General features: G+C 34.7%; 2 protein-coding genes across 2 annotated transcripts; one reads left to right on the forward strand and one right to left on the reverse strand.

Annotated features, from left to right (window-relative positions):
- Positions 1–981: 981 nt before the first annotated feature.
- Positions 982–2,607, reverse strand: LOC117119467. Its single transcript, XM_033264304.1, has one exon. The coding sequence runs from the start codon at positions 2,405–2,407 to the stop codon at positions 1,064–1,066; it is 1,344 nt and encodes a 447-aa protein (XP_033120195.1). The 5' UTR covers positions 2,408–2,607; the 3' UTR covers positions 982–1,063.
- Positions 2,608–2,626: 19 nt separating this feature from the next.
- Positions 2,627–26,503, forward strand: LOC117119447 (DNA-directed RNA polymerase III subunit RPC5-like). The gene is made up of 17 exons (XM_033264274.1): positions 2,627–2,762; positions 3,956–4,006; positions 6,715–6,792; positions 8,280–8,395; positions 9,149–9,237; positions 10,778–10,885; positions 11,718–11,884; positions 12,601–12,683; positions 15,709–15,845; positions 16,261–16,381; positions 17,182–17,263; positions 20,110–20,169; positions 20,926–21,083; positions 22,146–22,524; positions 24,657–24,725; positions 25,596–25,724; positions 26,041–26,503. Exons 1-17 carry the CDS (start codon positions 2,733–2,735, stop codon positions 26,095–26,097), a joined length of 1,914 nt encoding a protein of 637 aa, XP_033120165.1. The 5' UTR covers positions 2,627–2,732; the 3' UTR covers positions 26,098–26,503.

Raw genomic sequence — 26,503 nt, forward strand, 5'->3', positions numbered from 1 at the left:
GTAATACAAAATCTTACATCATATAAACTAATAAACTAATTTTCTACATCATGTAAACAAATCCCTCATTTTTTTAAAATATTTTATCAATTTTTTACTATAATAAATCACATTAGCATTAAATTCTGTATACAGTACAGTACCAGAAGACAAAACAGTCCTCTATCTATCTATAAAACTACAATAATTATAGACATTACTTTAATTAATTTTTGTTTATAATTAACCAAATAAATAGCACACAGCACAAGTTGCTTTCTTCCCTTGGCCTATCTACATATTAAAATTATTATCAGATATGTTTTTGTCTTTGGGTTAAAATTTAACATTCAAGTAACATGTTAACTTTCTCATCACCAATTCTCCACCATGTTTGGTATCAGTACATAACAATGAACACTATTCACAAAAAAGGAGTCCAGAAAAAGTCATCAAATTAATAATGGAGGATTTTGGAATGAGTAAAATAAAAAAGATTATAAAATAACAACATGATATAAAAAAAGATAAAAATGTACAATTTTATGAGTTGCACTACGTTTTTTTTTTGTATAATAAATGTCTCCCTAATTGAATGGGTACTCGATTTTGCCCAGTTTTGGCATGCTGTTATAAAAGAATGTCACAAGTGATTTTACAGCTCCATATTAATATGTGGGTCATGGATTGTATGTTTAAAATGAAACAGCATTGCCTGATTTTAGTAGCAATTCACTCTAAAACAATCTATTGATTTTTAGTAGTAATTCACTCTAAACAAACAATCTATAATGCAATTAAATTGGAATAGTCATGGGGCTGTCTCTTATACACATCTAGATGTGTATAAGAGACAGGTATTGGGATCTAATAGACTTTGTTTGTTTAAAGCCATATCTAGCCTAATAATTTCAAATTCATAGATTATCCTCCAAAATGGATTTTTCAAAGCTCGATGCATTCCACTCATCAACCCCATTTCTCTTTACCAATTCATAAAAATGTTGATAAAGTTGCATTGTTTTGCCTTGGAATGGCTGCTGTAATATGGCAAAGTTTGAGACCATACCGGCACACCCACCTATTAATGCATCTGCGATATGGCAATTGGTATCTGCTTGAACTCGGTCAAAAACTCGGGAGGTGGTCGAAATCCTAGTGCCAAACTGGGGTTGATGCCGGGCATCATCATGCTGAAGTACGGCTCTTCATGTCCAGATCGTCGGCGCTTCCACCGCATTACCGGAACTTTCTTTTTGTTTGGATCAGTGTAACACTTCCTACAAACAGGATGCAATTCAGTCTCGCCTTCGTCATGAACCAGGTCCTCCGTCGCAACGCAGTGAAGACAAACTTCAGGGAAGAGACCACTAACATAGTACGGAACCTCAACTGGATCCTCGCACATTAAGTTCTTTCTGACATACACTCGACTAAAAATATGATTATCATCGTCCACATCTGCAAAATCATGCAGACTTGATCCACATGTATACTGCAATCCATCCAGCGCTTCTTCCAGTTGAACTTTCTGTTCATCAGTTACTTTCTTTTGCGCATAGAGGCAGCGAGGTTTCCCACATTCTACGCATTTCACAACACGCTGTACTGTTTTACACGTTTGTGCGGATGGGTTAAAGGGCATTCCATGCACAGCAATCTTTGGCATATTAGGGGGAGAGTTGGCATTATTGTATGCCTCAATATAATGGTTCATAGTTATCAAATTTATTGCACCGTTACTACTCTGTACACCGTCCTCAGATCCATTGCCAGCAGTGACGACTGGCATTTCGCGCTCACGATCCCGTTCACGGTCTATGTCAATATCTGCTGTAGATTGAGGTGCTGTTGGAGGGGTCTTGGGCTCTTCTTGTTGCATCGGTATTGGTGTGGGCATTGTAGGTTCCACTACCTCATACTGCAACCTTGGTGTGCTACAAGCACTTGACAGGAGGCGGACAGAAGGGTGTTCTCTTTCATGTCTTTTTTCTCGCCTACCTGCATCGTTTAAGACGTGTTGAATCGCTTCCCGAAACGCCGGACTCCGTTCCGCCGCCCGCCGAACATCTTTCATGTTATGGCAGTCATTTATTATACAGTCAAAAATGTCAACAGTTGACGGCTGCGGGGACTGCGAAATAGCTTTGACAGAAAAACGAAAGTACTTGCCAAATTCGGACACATCACCTATCAAGCTATGTAATGGCAAATTTTGGAAAGCGGAAACTTCCATCGAGTTTCCGACGGCGGCGACGACGGGTAAATGTCTTAGTTCAGGCGGTAAGACAAAGGTTTCTGCCGACGAATTTTGCCCAGTGACAATAGACTTAAAAAGCTCGTAGACAGTGCAAACGGGATTAGCTTCGTGCAGGGCGAATTCTCTCAGTTTCTGTTCACCAAAAACTATTTCGACTGATAGCAACATGTTTCCAAAGTCCTATGCTGCACTCAGCATTAAAAAGTCAGCTGAAAACGACCAAGTGTTTCAAAACGCCCAGCTAAAATGTTGCTTTTGGCCGCTCAAGCTCTCACTTATCGCTCTGTGCTCGGCTTTTATCTGTAATGTAAACAATAAATTAACCCGGAAGTGTACTTTCAGCACAGGCCATGCCTATTTCTTCTCACACTGTGTTTCTGGTACTGACTGACTGACTGATGATATTGCTAGCGCTCAGCACAGACTTAGATTTTTTTAAGCTTGCGCCCTCACTCATGAAATATTTACCAGGCAGGCTTTCCTCTCATCAGTCATGGAGGAAGACGACCCAGTAGTGGAGGAGGTACTGCTAAATCTTACCGTAATTTTTTACCACATGGGTATTAATGATTTTTGTACAATGATGTTTTAATTTAATGGATAGTATATTCCTTTTCCTAGTGCAACGTGCAGATATTTTGAGCTCTTTGTCCTGTAAAATGTCATCTGTGCTAAGCCCATGTGTACGATGAATTGCACGCGAAAGCATGTAGGGTGTCCGCCTTAATATGCCGGTGTTTTGGCCTAGTTTAGACTTAGCTTAGACAATTGGCTAGGCCTAGAGAGAATAAGAACAGACTGAAAGTTGTCAACAAATTTACTTACAGGGCTAAGCCTACACGAGAGTATGTCACAATCACACAGACCTACCAAGGCACTTTAAATATGGAATTAACATAACACAACAGTGTATAAGATGGGCCTATTATTAATACTAAACTAGGCCTACAGTATGTTAACGAACCCCACCCCTTTGAACTCTCCCCTCCCTTCTCACCAGGAGAAGGAGATGTCAGAGCAAAAGCATTAAGCCTGCAAATTTGCCTAATATGGAATCTGCTTAGAAAATCATGGTTTCCACTGTCTTTTTTAGGCTTTCTCCAAGCATACATAGATTAGGAGAAAAGAAAATGAATGCAGACAGTGTCCTGCATTAAGGGGCGGATCCAGAGAGATGTCTGAAAGGAGGAGGCCAAAAGTGACACCGATCGAGACAGCACTACCCTAGGGGGTTTGGGGGAATTCCCCCTTGAAATTGTTTTATAGATGCCTGAAAATAACCTCTGAGGCGTTTTGGACTGTCATTTATTTCTTTTCTTTCGTCCTTTTTTTTTTTTTCTTTTTTTTAACTTTCCAAAAGGAGGCCATTTCCTCACCTCAGCCATAACCATGGTGTAGTGTGGACTTCGCTTATGTAAATGCCCCGCACTTTTTTCCCCCCATATCCTGGGCAGGCCTGTGAATGAAAGTATTGGAGGCTTTCCCAATGGGCACCCCATAAACTCAGTCCTAGAATTCTGATGATAATCTGTACCATAGAAAAGACTAATTATGAAGCAAAAGGAAGAACTTTCTTTTTAGGTGTGAGAGAAAGGTTTGGCATTGCACCCATTGTTCAAACAATCGATCATTACTTTATTATTGCCGTGGGTATTATTAGCGCTATATAAATCCTTTTTTGACTGATTGAGTGATTGATTTGTTTGTATTTTTCAGGTCGATGTCTTCTTGTCAAAGAGCCTAGCAGATAACCTGTACCTCTTCCAGGTAATATCTTTAAACAGACTTTTTTATCTTTGCTCTGTGACTTCAAAATCCACAGCCATAACATCGGCACTGGTTCCAGCCGCTCTTCGCCCAGGGCTCGGTTGGTAGAGGAGGTCCAGTTGTATGCTTTTGGCTTGTGTGCACTTTAAAGAACCCATTGCATCTCTGGGGAGCATAGGGGTTACCCCAATGCTGCTATGGTTCATTTCACTCCCTGTCGTTGTGGAATGACGTGACCATGTAGCTACTATAAGCGCCTCTTTGCGTCGACTAGGTAGTCACGGACCACGCGCACACTGTATGCAATTCTGCACGGTGAGTTGCGAGTTATGGGTTAGGTCTATTCTCCTACCTTTAATACTTTTTTTTTTTTAAAACCCTACAGAAAAATATGTAAAAGAAATTAACAGCTCTCCCTCCAATTAAGGACTTTTTTGGGACCGAGGTTTCCTCCATGGTCTTTAACAGCTTTGGTCTCTAATTAGTATAGTAAAGATAAAAGATGTGTAAGTTAGGGACCATAGAAAAGTGGTCCTTATTTGGAGGTGGTCTTGATGGGAGGGGTCTTTAATTAGAGGGAGACCTGTATGAGAAAATGTCGCATTCCTACACCTACTTTTTCTTATTTAACAAAGGCTAACAAACTTTATCACTTTTCAAAGTTTAATCCCTTCAAAAGACACCCTAAAAAGACTAGATCCCCTTTCACACAGAGCTGCAATTCGGTATTAATGCGTTTTTCGCAAACGCCGGCATTCTATGTGAAGGGTAAAAACGCTTAAACGCCGGCTTAGGTTAGACCTCCTCGAGACCTAGTCAAAATACCGCACATTAATACCGTAGCGGTTTATTGCCGTCTTACACACTGAAGCACAACAAATCAGAGGTCAAAGTGCAAAACATTTTTGTTGAACGTGTGAAGAGTTGTTTTTAGATCACAGTTGCCATATAAAATTGCGCCCTCTTTTTAATACCGGATTTTTATTAATTGTGTGAAAGGGTCTACACCGGCAATAGCGCCGGCGTGACTACGGTATTATTGCAGTATTTTCTGTCTAAAAGGGGCTTAAGTCTCATTTAGTTGGGCTTATGGGAGTACTGTAGTGTAACAGGAATTGGACCTAGAATGTTGATGGTTTATTTATTTTATTTATTTATTGAACATATTTATACAAGATAACATATCAGGAGGGTTCATAACAACCTGTTTTACACATGGTCCTGTTTTGTGATACAAAATTACAGTATATAAAATATTAAACAAGTTGCATATTGAAACAATTGAAAAGAGACTTAATTACCAAAATGATAAAAAGCTTAATCTAAAACACAAAATCACAATGAAAAATTTAAAATCCCTAGGTAAGGTAATAAAATTACTGTAATGATAAAAGTCTTAATCAAATATGGAAATAATAAAATTCAGTTGTAAAATATTAGTGAATTTGTTTTAAGAAATGTAAACAGCTTATTTATAACATTGATAAATTTATATACCAGTATAAGAGTTGTAAAATTTTTGAGTATTTTTGAAGGTGTATTATATAAAGCTATGTGTACATTAAAATCTATATCTTGAGTCTACACTTTTGTAACCTAACAAATATTCTCTAATTTTACAACCTTTCTATTTAGTAGAAGTTTGACCTCAAAAGGCTATCAATGTTTATCTGTATTTTATACGAATATATTAAAGAGAAAATAGGGTAAATTAACAATACAGAAAAAAATCTATAAAATTTAAGTAGTATTTAATTACTCTATAGGATCAACCACATGGTGATGTGATCATTCATATAAAATTGTATGGTGTTGACTTTATTATTTCTTTGGTTGACTATATTATTGTTTTATTTATTGGATCAATCTTATACTGAGGTGATAAATATATGAAGTGGTGAAAATAATATCTCTGATGTTCATGTATGTCGATATGAAATCAATCAAAACTTAAATGACATAATTAATAAACACAAGAAGACCAAAAATGTTTGATATTATTGTCAAAATAATAATTTTAATTATTTTTTTAAACAATAGTTTTAAATTACGAAAATTGTAGACTAATGAAAAAATGCAATATAAAACAAATAAACTAGACTTACTATGTCTGTAAAGCGGAACATTGTGCTTTTCCCCATTGCCATAATGAAAACTGATTTTGAAATTACAAAGTAATAACATAATAATTTTAAGTATATATATTTTATAGGTCTCTGTGGTATAATGGGTAGGATACTTGACTTGATAGTGAGAGGTGGTAGGTTCGAATCCTGCCAGAAATACTTTTTTTCATACATCTTAATAAAAGAACTTTTTGTTGAAGGGCTGCTTGATACAATTTTAAATTTGAGGCCACTATTATTATTATTTATCTATTTTTTTATAAAGTATATGGTATTCAAATCAAGGTGCTGTTTGGCACTGGGGACACAAATACTGTATGATTCAAACAGATAAAAAATATAGTGCTCAAATATACAGAAACATTATGTATTAAATCGTATGTGTGTATATGTATGAATATATATTTCATATATAAGGAATATTAAAATAGAAATAATGTTTATTGTTTATGGCGCAATCAGGATAGCACCTTATATGGCCTGCCAGGACTTTTGGTTCAATTTTTGACGTTTTTTTTCTATTTTTCAATACCATAATGTGATAATAATGATAATCAATAATATAATTCTTTTGTGTTTTAGTACCCGGTGCGACCAGCTTCTATGCCCTACGATGACTTTGATCGTGATCTTGTTCGAATCAAACCTGTTCAACAGAAAGTAAGTCGTTTCACAAACAGCTGACCTCTTGTCCAATGTTTATCTTGGACACACATGATAAAAAGATTGGTAAAATCCTAGGCCAATAAAATGCGTATTTTATGTGCCCCTCAAGTTGCCTATTAACCAGCATTGTGTTTGTTTTTCTGTCCAGATGAGCTAGCCTAGCACTTATGTAAATCTTAGAGGTCAGTAGGTTGTGACAACAATAGATTTTGTGGAGGTCAATGTTGAAACTAAAGATAAAATACCAAAAAATATTTGATTTCCTTTTTTTGACCCGATTGTTTTTGGTGATTATCATTGTGATTTCAAAACCCACGGAATAGAGAACAATTTCTACAAGAAGATAAACACTTTATCAGATTGAGATATCAGTAAATGAGTAGAAAACAACTAAGGCTTGATTACACAGACCTGATTCCCCCCCATTTAGTACCAGGCCTGCACTTAACAAAGTAATGGCTTAAAAATTTTATCTTTTTTTTTTATTAAAGGTCACCGGTAATTCTTAAAATAGCATTTCAACTGCATCTCTATATATGTATATATATATATAATGATATGATAATCGTCCTGCGGTAATGCTGTAAATATATATAAATACATTTTTGAATGTTAAAGAAGAGGAATCTGCGAGGGTAATAAAAAGTAGTTGCCTTAACCAGAATTAAACCCCAAGACCCTCTGCTGTCTATGCAGATGTTTTAATCAACTAGGCCATTGAGGCTTTGTTGGGAATTCAAATCCGATTGAAAAACCTAATTTTTTCACACTCATGCGCATGTGTATCAAGCAGTACTATTTCTTGATGCATGGCAAATGCCCATAAACTTTGACGGTTAATTTCTCATATATTGTTCTTTAAACAACTGTGTGGTTAAACGCTTGTAACTTCATAAGGAAATGTCCGATTTGAATGATTTTTTTACCATTTTATAGCTATTATTTTACTCTCTAAACCTGTATTATTAACTCAAAATCGATTTTTGCGACGAGTGACTGGTTTGGCTTGTCTTTGCCACATATATATATATCCAAATCAAACTGGTGAAATAACTCTGCATACATCACAAAAATGTCTGCAGAGCAGATGATGGAATTGAAGTTCGGACAAGATGTGTGGCAACACCTTGGAAAAGATGGATAAATGCCTCACTAATTATTTTTAAGTTGAAAATATGAAAACAAAGATTTATATTACACACAAGTTCTGCCATACATATCCAGGCCATTGTTAGGAGCTTTGCAGGGTGATTCTTAAAAATGTTTGTTCGAATTTTATCTATCCCACAACCCTTTGGCGTTACAAAGTTCTGTTTTTAGAACCAATTTGGAGGCCTGTTAATGCTATGCATATAGTCTTAACCCATCATATTGATAAATTATTGATATGTCCTAGTAATTACTATAAGTAGAAAGTTCATTCTGTTGTCATCAGCATAAAAAATGATATACTATAATAACACTTGCAAGTTATTCTCTAGGTTGAGATTGAACTATTGATGGATACAAGCAATGAGAACTATTCACATAGCAAAGGTGAACAGATTGCTCGCAATGTTGATGGTGCTTTTCCAGGTGAAGGCTCGATCTTCAAAAGGTAAATTTAATAAAAGTATTCATGACTGTTATTTAGTCTTAATAGATAAAATGTCTTCATAATGATTATTCTTAAAGCCTGGCACTTACTGTGGCCGATTTTTGTTGGTCAACGCGATTCTATGGAAAACGCAATGCAACGACTTGTGCACAATGGTTCGTTTTTAATGAAGATTCGTTTAGACTGCTAATGACAATCATCAGCAAAGTCGCATTGTCTAGCACTAAGAGGGAGCGGAGTTTGATTTGTACGACCGTCAAACAACCATTGTATGACACAGTGGCTACGTTCAGACTTGGAGATAAGCCAGGCTTGAGTTAAGGTCGGCTCAACGTTAAGCCCGGCTTAACTTTTCCAGGCGTTCAGACTAGCGGGATTAGCCAAGTGCGAGAATTAGCATAATGAACCGTAACCAGGAAACGAGTTTGGAAACATTGGGCTCGAAATGTACGCTTGCTCACAGCGTACGTAATTTAATGCTGATTGGTCATTTTTTTTACCGGAAGTCAATGCAAGACCCCCCGCAGCGATTAAAGCCCAGCTTAGAAAGGTTAAACACGGTGGCACGCCAGGCCTAGTTACTATAGGAACACATCCCGGCTTGAGATAAGCCACCTAGTTCAGACTGGCATGTGGATAAACCCGGTGAGTTGAGCCCAGTTTATCCACCTAGTCTGAACTAGGCCAATGAGTGCCTGGAATAAGTACTGCCCTTCTTTGATATATGAATTGATTAATTAATCATCTTTTCAGCGGTATTATGAATAAACAATTTCTAACATCCTCTAATGCTGTGGTCCCCTCTGAGATTCATCGCTATGCTGTTGGCATGATCCAAGAAGGTGAGATATACATTTTTTTACACACACAAAATCACATTGGAAACAAGTTCCAGCAGAATTGTTAGATTTCTTATCTTTAAATTCCATTGTTTTTTGTTTTTGTTCTTTTGAATACAGTAGAACATCTCCTTTTGTACACCCCTATTAAAGGGACACTTTTTTGGCCGCAAAACAAATGTCATTCACATCACGAACTAACACAATCAAAGTAGTTTGTGTTAGTTCGTGAAATCAAGAAAGCGCGTCAAAATACGTGCTATTGTTGTTAACAACTTTTTGTGTTTTAAAGAATACAAAAGTGCTTTACAACCAATACACGCTTGTTTTGACGCGATACTCTGATTTCACGAACTAACACAATTTACTTTGATTTTGTTAGTTTGTGATGTGCGTGACGATATGTAGCCATATTAAGGGGATACCCCTGTTAAGAGGACACATTTTATGGTCCCTAATCAACTGCAGTTATTCAGTTGTTTAATGAAGTTTATTTTTAAAAGATCTTCAGTGGAGGGCAGAAAAAAAAAAGATCTTCAGTGGAGGGCAGGAAAAAAAAATCATTTAGGTGGAGGAGAAAAAACAAATATGAAACTGATGCATTTTCTCTAGATGCTGTTGTGGGGCTGTAAAGAATGGGATGTAGCATTTCTGTTGCAGACTGTTTTTAGATTGTTCAGCTCATACAATAACTTGTTTCTCTAATGGTCTCTTCGTGTCTGAGCTACCTGGTAAACCGGTACCAGCTATCACGTCAGTCCACACTAGGGGCTGTATGAAGTAGTACTCCTGGGTAACCCCCTACTCGTCTCGAAAGATGTACTGGGTTCTTTAAAGTGCACATGAGCCAAATTGTGTATACTGTGCTTAGAGTTTATAGTTCTATCCGAGAATACTTGTTCCACCACCAGAACCAGTGCCGATATTATCGCTGTACGTTGCGTCGCCCCTGCCATAACCGCTCGATTATTTATATTTATTTAATTTGTGAGAAAGAAATTTTCTTATTGAAAGATTTCATGGCAACTGAAGGTGTGATAAAAATTTGAAAGAAAGATAATATTACCATTTTGTAACACATTAAATTAGGCAAGACCTTTTTTTATACTTTCTTTAGCAATCCCATCGCCCACCAATAATGATGATTTCAAATAAAAATAAAAGGTTTAGGCCAATTGAATTTTCAGAGAAAAAAATATGTTTTTATTTTTATTACGTCTGTCACTGCCATGAAATCTCCAAAAGTAAGATATATATTTCTTCCTAATTATATAAATTAAAACATTTAACCACCCCATTACTACATTGTTTACATTTACCAATAAAATTTTTATTTTCTCCTCCATGTTTTGCAAAACTATTTGCTAAATAAGAAAACAGAATTGTATTTGTATTTTTTTTCCACCCTCCTGATGATCTTTAAAAAATAAGTTTGCGAAACAAGGTATAAAAAAAGTCTTATTGTATATATTTCGAAAAAAAAAAAAAAAAAGTCTTTATGTCGCTGTTTTGTATTAAGTTTCTGTTGAATTTTACACTCTAGGTGAGCTACATTTGACACCCCTCCATGGCATACTTCAACTTCGACCTAATTTCAAGTACTTGGATAGAGCAGACAACAGGCTAAGAGAAGAAAAGGCAAATATGGAGGGTTAGTTGGACCAATCAACTGCACTTTCAACAGACAACTTGGAATTGTTAACTCAGTTTCCAAATTATAAACTTTAATTTCATAATTGAAACATGAACATGAATGTATCAGGCATAGATGCAATATCAAAAGTGAATACCAGAACAACAATGAAAAACTTTAAATATGTAGAAAATGCATTAAAAAAATACATACAAAATAAAATACTGTACAAAGTAATGGCATACATAATTATTATTATAAATAAATATTATATTAATAATCATTACTATCAATGTTGTATTCATCGTTTTTATTCCTTCGGTCTAGTGTCCCGTCCAGGGAAAGTACAACTCTCATCGCTTCACACTACAGAAACTGGGGTTGGCTCCACCTGTATGAGCCCTAGTGGCTAGAGCTGGAACAAAAATAATTTTGTAATTAACTTGCTCATTTTGTAGTAATATACAAAATCTTAACTTGAGCATAGAAATGATTGAATTTTGAAAATGTGTACGATGATTTTATTATTGAATAATGATAAAAATTTTAAAACACTTGTTTCTATCATATTTCGTTGTAAAATTATTTTCAATACGCAAATGTTCAATTATTTACCCAGAGGGGTAGGCTGATTTTGGTTTGGGGGTGGGGGAAGGTGCAAAACAGCTAGGGTACTAAAATTGAGAATCTAAATCTCTATTCCAATGAAAACTTACTGGTTATTTTTTTAGTATTTTAACGGTGGAGCTAATTTGCTGTCATTGAGGGCAGGGGGAGTATTGCGCGTTTGCACCCCTTACCTACACCCATATGTACGATTTTTCAATTGTAAATGTGTAAAACTTTCTAGGTGAATCTTCTCAAGATGAGGAAGAGGCTAAGCCAAAGGCGGTGACTGTCCGGTACACACGAGCAGAGACAGAAGAATCAAGGGCGCGCCGAGAAGCCTCATTTCAGTACATTGAAGAGAAGATGGCCCAGGAAGCTTGGTCTAACGTTGAGTACCAGAACCATGATGTATGCGCTTTGTCTTTTGTCTTTCATTGTATTTGCATGTTATTTATTGTTGTTATTGCCATATTTTAAATTTATCATACGGTCTTGTCTTTTGTTTTTCATTTTAGTTGCATGTTATTTATTGTTGTTATTGCCCTATTTTCAATTTATCATATTATTATTCAAAACCCGTGACTTAAAAAATAACAGTTGGCTAGTTGAGATCAAAAAGACTGTAGTACTGTTTAGTGCAGTATATTTAAAACCTGAAATCAAATGTTTGACCCCATTTATTTTGGCTAGTTAAATGGTAACTACTGGGCTAAAGTCCATGGTTACGGTATCAATTGTATTAAAGCATTCACATAACCATTTTTAGACATGCACAGGGTTTTCGGGTTCTAGGAAAAAAAATAGTTTGCAAAAAAAAATAAATAAATAAAAAAATAAATAAATAAAAAAAAAAAGACAAAATGCTCAAAATTAGGGGTTGATCGCTTGAACAAAACATCTTTTTTCTTCATGTTTTTATTTAAAATTAATAATCCGAAACTTGGGGTTGCAAAAGTTAAGAATGCAGAACTAAATGCTTATTCCAATGAAAACTTAATGGTCATTTTAGTATTTTTAACTCACTTTAGTGGAACTAATTTGCTACCATGGACCAACACCCCCCCCCCAACCTATGCCATTGCTCATGTATTCAATATCAGTTCGGTACCCTTGCTTCTCCACAGAGCCAGGAAAGTGTTACTGATCGAAACAAGTTGATATGCCAGTCAGATGATCAAGAGGTCTCCCAGCTGTACCTCTCTCACAAGTAAGCTTCTTAACAAAAAAACAAGTTCTCGTAAACTCAAAAGCTCCAATGAGGGCAGTATAATAGCAGCTGTAGAGTGTGTTGGCCCATACAAAAAAGATCTATTAATCAGTCAAACAATTAATCAACTATGGCTCGTTTGTCTAGAGGCATGAATGTAGCTTAGGTTATTAGAGGTCCCGGGTTCAATTCCTGGACGAGCCCATTATTATGTACTTTTGGATGTGAAATATAAATTGTAATAACAACACATGATGACTTAAGGCCCCATTTGAGAACTAGAACACAACTTCTTAATTTAATCTCCAAACACCGAGTGCCTCAGTGTTGTGCATGTGAGTATAACGCATATCAGTAATGCGTACGTTATAACCTAAACGTAAACAAGGTCTCTAGATTGACAATCTTTAAGAATACCAAGCTTGACATTTGTAAGCCTTTACTTGCAAGTTTTAGAAGCTCTCTGCAAACCTTGAGTAACAATGAGTGTCCATACCCATCACTATTCACAGACATGTCTCTATGCACATTACATTGCAATGTGGAAAGTTGGTGCGAATGCTGTGTTGCATTTGCTTCCATTTGAACATACAGTACATTAATTAGTGTGACAGTCAACTACAGTTTTACCATGTACAAATGCAAAACTATTATTTAAAATTCATAGCCAGTTACATATAAGTTGCAATCGATGGATCTTTAATTCAAATTCATATCAAATAAATAAGTGTGATGTAGAACATACAGGTTGATAAAAGTCATTTAAAAAAATAGTGATTAAGATGTAAATTTTCATCCATTACTTTAAAATATTATTCATGGTTCACCGTGAGACTGAATTAATATGGTTTTGAAATTTTGTAATTTAAATTGGATCATTTCTCGGATTTTTTTAAGTTCGAAATTCAATTACAACAAAGTAGTTTAAATCTGAGATTCAATTATGATGGTATCTGAGTGAAATACCAAGTAACGAATATGACAAATTTTATTTTAAAAATGAAATTGGAGATGATAGCGAAAACTTAACAAGCATTCAAAAAATTATCCTAGTCAGAAATTTCTTTTTTGTGTCAACGAATTGGGAATATTATAAAGCAATTTGGAAATATTATTATAATGTAATTTTTGATTGAATTCTGTTATTTAAAAGTTATTCATTTGATTTTAATTGAAAGGAAAAGTGTGAATACAAAGTTGCAGATAGGATAGAATAGGAGTATTTTGGTGTGAATCACACCAAGGAAACCCACTAAGTCCTCAGACTTATTTCCACTGGGGTCCTTCTGGTGGTGATTGGACAGTACACTGGGAGACAATCCCCTACTCTTTTCCGAAGAGTGTACTGCGATCTTCAACGTGCACATGGGCCATTTTGCACACAAGACCAATGGCTTAAATGTCTCATCCGAAAGATGGTACGCTATCCTAACTTGTATTTCAGCTCTCCAGCTGAAACACAAAGAGAGTAGCAATGGGGATTGGACCAGGGAACTAGGATCTCCACGGTTCAGCTACACACACAGTGGATACGCTTTACGAAGTTACTAGCGTTTATCTGTGCTCTGTGAGTGGTGCACAAACTTCTCGATGCAAATAAAATGGCAAAACAAAATTTTAAAAAATAGAAAATAGGGGCAAGTAAAACCTGCAGTGTTTTGGGTTGTTGAGGTACTCAGAAGAAGATATGTGGAAAGATGAACACAACTTACTAAAAGCACAAACTGAAAATACTGTAGATGTACAACTTGTATTCACTATAATAAACCTAGGAAATAGCACAGTCTTTTGTATTTCATACAGTTCTTGTACTCTAGTACCTTATTGAAGGTGACATGTGCATTTTCTCATTTCATTTAAACACAAAATCAATATGCCTATAATCCATTTTATATAAATTCCAAGAATTCAATGTTGTGTCATCAAGTCATTAATATCAAAGAAAAACTTATTACTCTTTGTGTAAAACATTGTATTTTAGTATTTTGTTTATTTAATTTTTATTTATTTATTTATTCTAATCCAACAGCAAATTATCACCAGTAACAGGCTGGTATAAAAATATTAACAAAAATCACAAACATCATATAAATATAATATAATATAATATATAATAAAAGAACACAAAACAATAACAAAATTTCTTATATTAGTGTTCAAAATGTTAAAAAAACAGTTATAAAAAAATGTTAATATCATTTGTAGAAGAAATAGAATTGATATAGAATCCTAGAAAAAAAAATTATGTTTACAAACATCAGCTCTATTATTAAGGGACATTAAAAGCAGGACAACAATGCAAATTACGGGAATTAACATGAAGACCAACCAATTGAACAAGATCATAGCTAAAGGACGAATTAACACATTTATACAGAAACAACATAATTATATAAAACCATCACCTTGGAGAAATTAAAGGGAAGGTAGCTGAATGATTTAACAAAACACCTACAAAACTTAAAATGAATCCTATCATTACGAGTTAACTGAGAATCAGAAACAGAACTTAAATTTTCATCAGCCTATATTCAACAAGTGTATTGGCAACAAATTTTTTCTGTGTGACATGCCATTTATCTGGAATTACCTTCCAGTGTTCATTCGATCTTTGCTATCTGTCTTTAGGTCTAACTTAAAGACCTCTTTAATTATTAGTCTTCATTATTTATTGCTTTTTATTAAGGATATTATCTTTTATTTATTAACATCCTTTATGTTATTGTTTTTTATTGAATTATTTTAATGTTGTATAAACTTGTATATTGTATTCTCATCATTTTTTTGTTCATGTAGTAATGCATTAGGGTAAAAACAACAATATGTGTACCAACTTTTTATATAAATGAAGAATACTTATTATTTCCCTTACTAACATCCTTTGTTATTATTTTTATTGAATTATTTTAGTGTTGTATCATTATTTTTTATGTTCATGTAGAGTACATTAGGGCGAAAACCACAATATGTTCACCAACTTGTTATGTATTATGAAGAATACTCAACCTTTGCTATTCTTTTCTAGAGATTACTTATCGACATTATTAGCGCAACCAGAGGCTGTAGAAGAGAGAAAGCAGACGAGTCAGACAGAAGAGCTTTCTCTTGTGCAGCTGCGGACATTGGGTCTTGCTGATCAAGTCCGTCTGTTACTGGTCAATGGTTAGTTTAGCGCTGTCCATATTATCAAATTTTATTTGACAAAAACATGTGACATGCCTAAATATGGTCATGATGACATCACATCATGACCATATATAGACACATCATGACTATATATGGGCATACAACAGTTTTTTGTGGTCATGATGACGTCGCATCATGACCATATAATATGGGGCTTGCCATCCCCAAAGCAGCGTCAGTGACCAAAAAATGAATATATTAACTTTTTATATTCCCCAAAAAAAAAAAAAAAATGAGCACATCTAAAATCCCACAATGGCCCCACTCTCAGAAAACCACAGCCCCAGCCCCCCCCCCCCCCCCACGTTAAGCCACTGTCGGTGTGCCAGGCTTTACTTTAACAAGCAATTTTGTGTGTATTATGATGTGGATTCCTATTCTTGATTCTCAGCTAAATTACTGATATTCAGTGACATCATGAGGTTTGTACATGGTTCTCCTGACACTACATCTGTTCTGAAAACTTTACAAACTGTTGCTGTGCTGGTGCAAGGATGCTGGGTGGTAAAAAGGTGGGCATACTTGACTAAAATTTTAAAATCTTAACTTGCCTCAAAATGCTTGAGAAATGCTAGTTTGTTGCAATTTTTCTTTACTTTTTAATGTGATTCCGCTTGTTCCTGTTGTATTTTGCCATGTCAGTATATCTAATTTTATAATATATATTTATATACTATATTTTTATATTAAATGTTTTTTTGAATGTAACTGTTTTGTTGGAGGAAAAAAACTGTCTACAGCAATGAAGTTTGCTTTTTGTTTATCCTGCCACTGACAAGGGTATTGTCTTGTCCTTTTTGACCTTTTGTATATTTTTTTTTTGAATTGGTGAAAATAAATGATATGAAATTTTGTGTTATAAGTGGTCGAAACTCTAAATACTAAGATGAACAATAGGCGTATTCGATTGGTCCTTTTCCAAGGAGCGGTGGGTGTGCTCATTAAAAAACAGTGAGGAGTTGGAGCCGCTCTTGTGAGGAGTTTGGTCTGCTCGTGCGACCAATCGAATACGACATGTGCAGTTTGAGTAGAAAGAGCTGCTCAAAACAGACCAGTCGAATACACCTAATATATTTGAGGCTTGCTATCCCAAACCAGCGTACTGTCGCTAAATGTTAAACTGAGTAATTATAAAATAAAATGTGGCAGTATTGTATACTTGGTACACAGAAGCCGTAATACTTTTACTCATAACTGTGGCAATAGTAACCCCCATTTATTTAGATTTTTAATAGGTTTTTGAAATTAAATTATTATAGTTATACAAGTTTTTTTAAATATTATTTTTATTGATTTTAACTTTACTTTACAGTGAGGTGCTATACCCTAAGGACACCACTAGTCCATTAAGTGGCATCGCATCTGAAATTCTTTGCAGGGGTCGAGATTACATGGTATGGGTAACAGATCTTGAATTTTTATTTTTTTTTTATTTAATTTTTTATAAATATCAATAATAATAATAATAATAATAATAATAATAATAATAATAATAATAATAATAATAATTATAATAATAATGGCACTAACTCGGACTTAGGGGGAATACCTTTTGTGTTAATTTCCCCTCAACGTCATGTTATTTTCCCTTTAAAGTCGTTTTTTTAATTGTTCTCTAATTTCTTCATTGTCTAAGTTCCCCTTAAGGTAGGTTTTAGTAACATAATAATAATAATGATAATGATAATGATAATTATAATAATTTGAATATTAAGCTCCTATTCTAAAAATCAGTAACTTAGCAGTTAAAGCAGCGAATATAGAATAGGAGAGGTCCGACTGCCATTTTTTGAAACGCAATCCTATCTCAAAAAGTAGTATTATGACATAGAGGGTGTTCTTCAAAAAAACAGTAAATGTTGCTTCCATAGAACACATGTTCGAGTTTCAAACTCTATTCAAATTCTAATAGGGTGCCCACTATCTTGTGGTAGTAATTTCGCTTTATAGTGTGCATGCAAAATCAGGGCTGTCGGACATCTTGCTTTTCTTTACTTGGTTTAAGGTAATAATAGTTCAAATGGTTAACAAAAAATTAAAATGTTGGGCATATAAACTGTAATTTTAATAGATATTGAAATATGCAGATGGGTTTCCTTTCAGTTATCCTATAATATTCATCATGTAATGCCATAGAAAATATATGGCAATGAGTAAGGTCCTGCTACTGTTTATCATAAATTAAACTGTTTAGTGAAACATTATAACTACATAATAAGATAGGCCTATGACCTATGGCCCACACTCAGGGGTGGCGCCAGCGGGGTGCCGGGGACCACAGTCCCCCCGTTGGGGAGTGCTTCGGAGAAAAAAAGCACAGTTTGTCGAGGAGAAAAAAAAATTAAATGTATTTTCTACATAATTAGTAGACGCTAAAATCGATTAAATAAGCCTTTGAAACCCCTAAATTGTTAAAATTTTAGGGGGCTTCGCCCCCGGACCACATTTTTAACATTTTAATCGAAGCCCGACCACAAGTCTGCATCACATCAAATTATTATTGCTGTAGTTGGCAAAACATCAATCATTTTTTTTGTGTTACTGTCACTTAAAACAACCACATACTATTATTTGATGTGATTTTCTTGTGATAGATTGTTGCGATAGATAACATGTTGCTATTACTGTATATAGTTTCAAACAACCACCACTCCCTCAGTTTTAATATTTTGGCAAAGCAGTCATGAAGTAGTAAATTAAAATAATATTTTCTTGAAATAAATTATTTAATATTAAAAACATTTTAGTATGTAAAACAATCATAATATTTACAATTCATTCACTTTTACCGAATAGCTCTACTACAACTGTTCTCTTATAAGGAGTTTTTCCATGCAATAATATAACCTGTGTATAAAATTTTCCACTAGTGTATGATATGCAACTATACTAATTGCTTGATGGAGTAGAGTGACTTAACCAAATAAACAATTCATTTACTCAATGTATTGTTTAAGTTTATTAGTGCAAGACAGACAAACATAGACAGGATTCCAGTCCCTAAATTTTGTCTTTCAGTGAGAACTATTAAAAGTAAATATATTTTGGGACCAATGGCGTTCCATATTACTTCTTTGCACCAAAGGCGTTCCATACTATACTTTATTTGAAGTTTGTAATTCCGCCATCCAATTTCAACATCCGAAAGTTTTTAAAACTAGGAAAAATTCAATAAATCAGAGACTTGTGGCAAGTCTAAGATAGACAGTGATATAAAAAAATAATAGAAATGTAACAAAAGATTAAACTTCAACACAGATGAGCTAAGTCTCGTGAAATAATAATTCAAATCTATACAGTATTATACATAGTTCATAGATAGCCCGCTACCCTTATTTATTGGTCACATGAATTTAATTATCAGCCTCAGTTGAACTTTACTGACCTTAAATTTATTGCTGTTTTATTGGGTTTTTTTGTTGTTTCTGCTGCTTTCTTTGATCAAAATGCTGGTTATTACGATTCCTAATCAGCAACATGGTACAATAATTTTTATATTTGACGTAAAAAGTAATGTACGTATAAGTGGGATTTTCTTGTGTATGAACATATCAACTCCTAAAATATAGTCTTTTGTGATTGATGATAATAAAATACATAAAATATAAGTGGCATTTTTTATGTGTGATAAATCATTAAATATAAAAATATATACTCTTAAATCTATCCTTATATGATTTAAGAAAATAAATACATAAAATAATAAGTGACATTTTTCTTGTGTATCTGGGATAAATGTATTAAACAATGAAAATGAAAATGAATAGTCTTGTGATTGAAGATGATATACAGTAATAAATTCCAAACTTTGGTCCTGACTGAAAATTTTAATCTTTAAATCTTAAAAAAATTATATTTTAACTTAAGTGCTGAGCCACTTGCTATTTTCATGTTGAGAGTGAAATCATTTTAGAGCCAGGCTCTGCAAAAAACAATTTTTTGATAGGTTTTACAATTGATTTATCTAATATGGTGAATGACATCCAGATTTTTGAATACAGTATTAAAAAACTGAGAGAAAAAGATAGAAGCAAAGGTGTGGTTTATACGCTCCTTTTCCCCAGTTTTCAAATTTTCAAAAATCTTTATTCTTAAGTTTTTTTGTCAAAAACACTCTTTGTGTCTTAGAAAAATTAATCTACAACATAATAAAAATGTTTTCCCCATCAGGACCCTGGATTTAAAACCTGCATTTATGTTTCTTGTTCTGATACTCTCATAGCATTCCATTATTTTTCAGCTTTGGCATTTTACCCAGAATTCCTGTATCATAAGGAAAGATCTAGCTGCTATTATAAAGGTAATTTGTTTAGTGTAATACTGTATTTTAAATATTTGTAGAAATGAAATGATAATTTACATGTAAATTACGACATTCAGCAAAAGTATGTAAACTATCTCCTCTGCTCCCTGTTCTACTGGCTGTAGCCTGTGTTCTATCTATTTTCTCTATGCTAAAACATAGTATAGCACCACAATCCCTTCCCACTGTTTGTTTAATATACCATACTTTGTTTTATTATTCAACAATAAGGTTGTTATTTCTGTCTGTAAAGTGTCACTTTTAGTAATACAGCACTGGTTTTACAAGTGGAGAAGATACAAAAAGGAAAAATATCTCTGAAAGGAAAAATGAAAGAGAACATAAAAAAAAATAATCACTGGTTTTTTGAAAGTCGTTAATTGAAACATATAAACATTGTATTAATTTGGTCTGAGAGTTTATTTCATGCCATAATTAATATAAAAAAGTATATATAAGTAGATGAATGAGATACCTACAAAAATTTCTTTTGACCTGGTTATTGCATCTTTTGACCTGGTTTTCAACCTATTTATTGCATCTTTTGACCTGGTTGTTGCATTTTTTCACATTTGATTTGTGTGTAATTATATAATTTATTTATCATTAGACAACATTTATATAAGTTTCAATACATTTAACTTTTGTGTAATTTATAAGTTTCTTTGTAACTGTACAAATATAATAAATCTGATGCATTTTGTACTTAAAATACTTTATCATTTTTCTTCTTTGTACTCTTTACGTTTATAGCTACCAGCTGATGATGTAAAGGAAATTATGTCGCACGTGTCTCGCCCTGTAGCCCGTCAAGGCTGGGTGTTTTTATACAGCACAGATGAACACTTCATTAACAGTTTCCCTGATGTTGTACAGAGACAGAGGATGCTGTGGGATGCAAAACTACAACAGTGTGTATACATATAAGCAGTTAAAAAGTTTTGAGGGCACTTTTGGTTGTGGCATACCGGGGAGTGGGTGATTGTGACCCACTGATACTTGTTCACCCTCCAAAAAAAATAAAAATTCATGCTGAACGTTAAAAATCACCTTAAATCAAATTTTTGTTGTGTGCTACCACCCCCCAAAAAAAAAAACAGTTTTCATAATTGATGAAACATAGATACTGCTTATATTCTGAAAGGTTTTAGATTTCTAAAAATTATTCATCAAAAATCACTTGTTTGCATATAAAACAGTAAGGGAAAACATACAGCAATTCTATGGATCTGGGATCAGACTTGGTGTTGCCCATTTGGATTGGATGCTTGTTTTGTTGAATCATTACTGGTACAGTTATGGGCATTTATTGCGCAGTTCTTTTCGCAGGTTCTTTTCCCTGGTCACTATGTCCACATGCTAAGTGTTGCTGCTGGTAACCAGCGCAGGAGCAGGCAACCCCTCCAGGTGTCCATTTATACTCTTGGGTGGAGAGAAGCAATGCAAATTAAGTGTCTTGCTCAAGGACACAAGTGAAATGCACAACAAGGGATTGAAATCCCGACCACGAGCCTGGGAAACCAAACCGTTCCCACTGTGCCTCCAACCCACAGCCTGTACAGTATAATGTTGAAATCTCGTTGCTTATACTTTTCAAAGTGCTGTATTTTCACACCCTCTGTATAGATCTGTCTACAGCACATAATTCATCCAATCAGCAAGTGTCCCAATTCTCTCTGATTGGAACGGCCTCGCTACTTGCGCAAGCATGCACAAATCTCCAGTCTTCCGCAAATTCATAATATTTGAACATTTTTACCACTTTATTTATCAATTGTCTCATGGAGGTTGGTGACCATGTGAAAAAAATATAGTTAAAATATAGTATGTTAAGAATGTGCCTGACCCAAATCTCCATCAATAATATCCAAATAACTAAATCATAGCAAAGCTCAACAAATTTCCACTAACAGTCATGTGAGTTAATTATTTGTAAATATTTTAATGTTTGATTTATATGTCATTTTCTAAAATTTAGCAAATCGCTCTCGACCCCGTACGAAGTCGTTGTCAAAGTCGGAACCAATGGATGTTGATAGTCCAACAAACCCACAAATAGCAAACCACAATTCCTCGGAGAATGTTGCAGCACGAGCATTGAATGTTGATGACAGTGCAGCAGTAGCTTCCGCTGGTGATCCTTCTAGCGACCTCCACACTCAGCAGTTGAAACTACAGGAATTTATACGGCAGAAATTACTTGCCAACTCCATCCTTTCACTGACCGATCTGAAGAAACTGGCATTGCTGAAGGTGGCGCAGAGCTTGCCGGGGGAGATGAGTGTCAGTTTGTCCGACTTCCAGGTTGAACAATGTGCAATTAAAGCTGGAGCAGTTCATGTCAACGTGGCAGTATGTATTTTTATCTGTCAATTTCTGGAATACTCAGTAACCTATTTATCATTAGATAAGAACATCCTTAAAATATTATGCAATTATAGTCAGGTTTTTAGTACTCTATAAGAAATTGATGCCGAAAGAGCTGAAAAGGGGCATGCTTAGGCCATTGGTTGAGTTCCTATCATTTATTTCATTTTTCATTCGGCCATGTGATTATTCAGATGTTTTGCTTCTGTTGAACTTCTATCTACTTTTAATACTGGGATATAATGGTCGTATTCCACTAGTCGTTCTTCATTAAACCATGCCCACCTGCGCAGTGGTAAAATCCTACTTAACGAAGACGACCAGTCGAATAGAAAACTGGTAAATACTCGACAAAACACAAAACAAAATATCTGCATAGTTTCCGCGATACACGCTGCGTAATCAAGATTGCTTTGGCTTTTGGAAGTATGGTTTTTTCGTAAAAAAATGTTTCCATGTAGTTTTGGAATTCTGTTTTCTGAAATTTAATCTAAATTATATTAATACAAATGTTGTTGCTAAACTGACCAATCAGCCATGTTTGTTTTGATCATGTGGATAACTTAACGCTGATTAACGCACTCTGGTTTACGTTAATTTTTGTTGGCAATGAAGTCTATTTTACGAACCATTCAAATGAAAGTAATACTCAACGAAAAATTGTGAACCAGTCGAATAGCCCATTATGTTGTATACGTTTTAAAAGTTGATGATGTTAATAGTGATCAATGCAGTAAATTTTTTACTCCAAGAATGGTGATAATAATAATAATCACAATGATAATGATGATGATGGCATGAGTCAGTTGATACTATGTTTTTTATGGAACAAATTGCATCCTAGAATGGTTAATGGTTTTCAATTTATAACCACTCGACAAGAACTTTAAAACATTCTTGCATTTGCAGATGACTTCTTGGTGACATCATTACGTTCTACTACTTTTTGTAATTGAAAGTTTCCTATTAGCTAAAATACATTCGCAACAAATTTGTTTTTTAATGTGCATATTGTATATCATTTAAGTAAAGTAAGTAATTAAATCCTTGCCAAGCCACTAGGGGTCATAGGGCCAGGAGTTTATCCCCAGTTTCTGTAGCATGAAGCAGATGAGAGCAATGCTCCCCCTGGGTGGGACGCTGGTGAACCGTAGGTTACTCCCAGCAATATGCTTGAACCCATTGATACAGCTAGGAAGACTGAAGAAATGTAGATAAATTACCTTGCTCAAGAACTCAAGCGAAATGCACAGCGAAGGATTGAAACCCCGACCTCGAAGTTGGGAAACCAAACCATTCCCACTGCGCCAAACAAAGCTCAGTTTTAAAGTTCTGTTTTTGGAAGTTGATATTTAAATTCACTCTTTAACATCCTTAACAATACACAATAATGAAATATTTGAATATATTGCATAGCCTATGTAAATATGAGTATGTGATTGGTCGAAATGGCATCATGTGACTGGCGCTACGAGGATCTAAACATTAATTTCCCCCTAGGGAAATATAACTTTGAAAAGTGACCGGTCTCTGACGTCACCGGATTACACCCGCATTTGCACCCGTAGTGAATGCTAGTTGAGTGCACAATCGATCGCTCACGATTTGTGAAGGTGTAAGCCTAGTGCCTCAAAAATGGCGGCTTCAAATAAATCTCTCGACGAATACGAATTGGACAGAATTATTGACGAAAAGGATTCTCGGTGTACAAAATTTGTTTGTGAATTCATCCGTTAATGTAGGCCTACTCAGTGGATATTGTAAGGCCAGGGAATCATCAATTACTTGCATTGAAAATTTCACACCACCAGAGCTCAATGCTTTTCTCCGGTCATTCTACGCTGAGGTAAGGAGAGCAAATGGTGAATTGTATGCTAAAAAATCAATGATAACGCTACGCTACAGACTACAGAAATATTTTTAAAAAGTGAAGGTAATATGAAGTATTTTGGCTATGTAATATAACAGATATTGTGTAAAAGTTAAATAAAAGTTCTTGATATTTATCCCTCGGGGATATCAAATGTTGTATTACACCTCTAAGCAGGCAATATCTGTATAATATTAATTGTATTTCATGTATTACACTTTTTTTTTTTTCTTTCATAATTTTTCAGTGGCCTCCAAACTACACAGGAAATTCCAAGTTGTTTACTTTCAGGAAAATAGGCGATGACTTTGATGATGTAAGTCGAAAGGCAAAAGAATTATTGCTTTTGCTAGCCTTACTCTTCTATACATTTTTGAAAGAAAAATATATTTTACTCATTGGGTTCCAAGGACCTTCTATCATTATAATTATTAAGAAGATAAATCACATGGTTGTAACTTTTGTATTACACAATTAACAAGTTGACTGCAAACCCCTTTTTCCAAGTCCCATCCCATATGCCAAGGCATTAAGGGCACCACCATAATGAAAATTATGTACATCAACACAAACATGGTAGTTATTTTTAGATCATTACTTCCAGGTCCTTCCCTGAATCTCCAGGACGAGAGTTTGTGTTCTGCCAGTGGGATTACGTGCAATAAAATAGTGGTTATGTTGAACAGGTGCGGACTTGAAATCACGTCCTTGGCAGCTGTGGCACCAGAAATTTACTGAAAAGGGATCCGACATGTCCAATGGAGGGGTCCGAACCAGGGGGCCAACAGAGACTCCCTTGTAGGGTTCATGCTCAGAGTTTATCTTTGGCTTTTTATGGTCCAAAATGTGCTTTTAGTTGAAAATGTTAGGGATTAGCATTCAAAATGACGTTAGTTGGATAGGCAATTAATTTTTAATTTTTAAACCGACGATCTATTCGGACGACGAGGATCCATGCCAGTCTGACGGAGTAAAAATTCCCCCTGCCCCCACTGGCACCACCACTGGTCCTCGGTGCCCTGAGTAAACCCTGTCAGACATGAACTTGCGTCCATGGCAGCGAACATGTTAATAGCTTAAAATAATGTCCTAATGGGAAATTGAATCTTTGCGGGTTTTTTAGAGGTTTTTGTGGCAGACAGTGATCTATGATAGTGGTATAAAATATTTAGCATTTCTCTTGCAGTTTAGAGGAGTTTTACTAGATATGTACTTGAAGGATTTCAAACACCGTAGAAATAGTATTGCGGACAAGTTCCGAGAAGTTTTAGGAAAAGAGCCCTCTACCAAGGCAGATTTTGACAGGGTAGTTAAGGTAAGCAGTTTGTTCATTAATGTTTTACTCTACACTTATTAGTATTAATTATAATTTATAATATTATTATTAATATACTATAAAAATGTGTGTCAAGTGGACAAATGAACAAAAATATGTACAATCTATTTTACAGGCTTGTTGGCTGTACCAATTATCTCCAGTGAAAGCAACACATTTTTTAACTAAACAATTTGAATTATGATGGTTGTAGAAAACAGTGCTTCTGTTAATAACATCAAGTTTTCATAAATAAGAAAATATAAAAAAAAAGTTTTTAATGACTCAAGTGAAATTTTATTCTCCCCATTTTTAGGCATTGTGTGTGTGTCGAGGCCAATTTTGGTATTTAAAAGGAACAGTGCCAAGTTGATGAAAGCATGATGTCTGCATAGGATACGTGACCAAAAAGATAAAATTCCCAATCTAGGAACGAGAATGGATTACAATTGCAATAATAATAATAACATAAACTGTTTTTCAAAAATACCTTGTCAAGGAGGTTACGTATTTACTGCTGTCTGTCTGTTAACAATGAATGGATCATTAAATTTAGTGGAATGGTACATAATAATCAAAGAAAGACATGGAGTGACTGCTCTACAGATGGATTACTTAAAATATGCAATGTTTTTGTTTTTGAGTAATTATCAGATGTTGGCCTACAAATGAAAATGATATCTGTTAACAAATGGTTCTCTTTGGCACAGTGCTTCATACAGTATGCAATGTTAAATTGAATTTTCCACAACTTGACATCAGAATTTGTAATACTAAAA

The sequence above is a fragment of the Anneissia japonica genome, unplaced genomic scaffold, assembly GCF_011630105.1.
Source record: "Anneissia japonica isolate Jap-2015-1 unplaced genomic scaffold, ASM1163010v1 scaffold287990_len610157_cov183, whole genome shotgun sequence".
Classification (NCBI taxonomy): Eukaryota; Metazoa; Echinodermata; class Crinoidea; order Comatulida; family Comatulidae; genus Anneissia; species Anneissia japonica.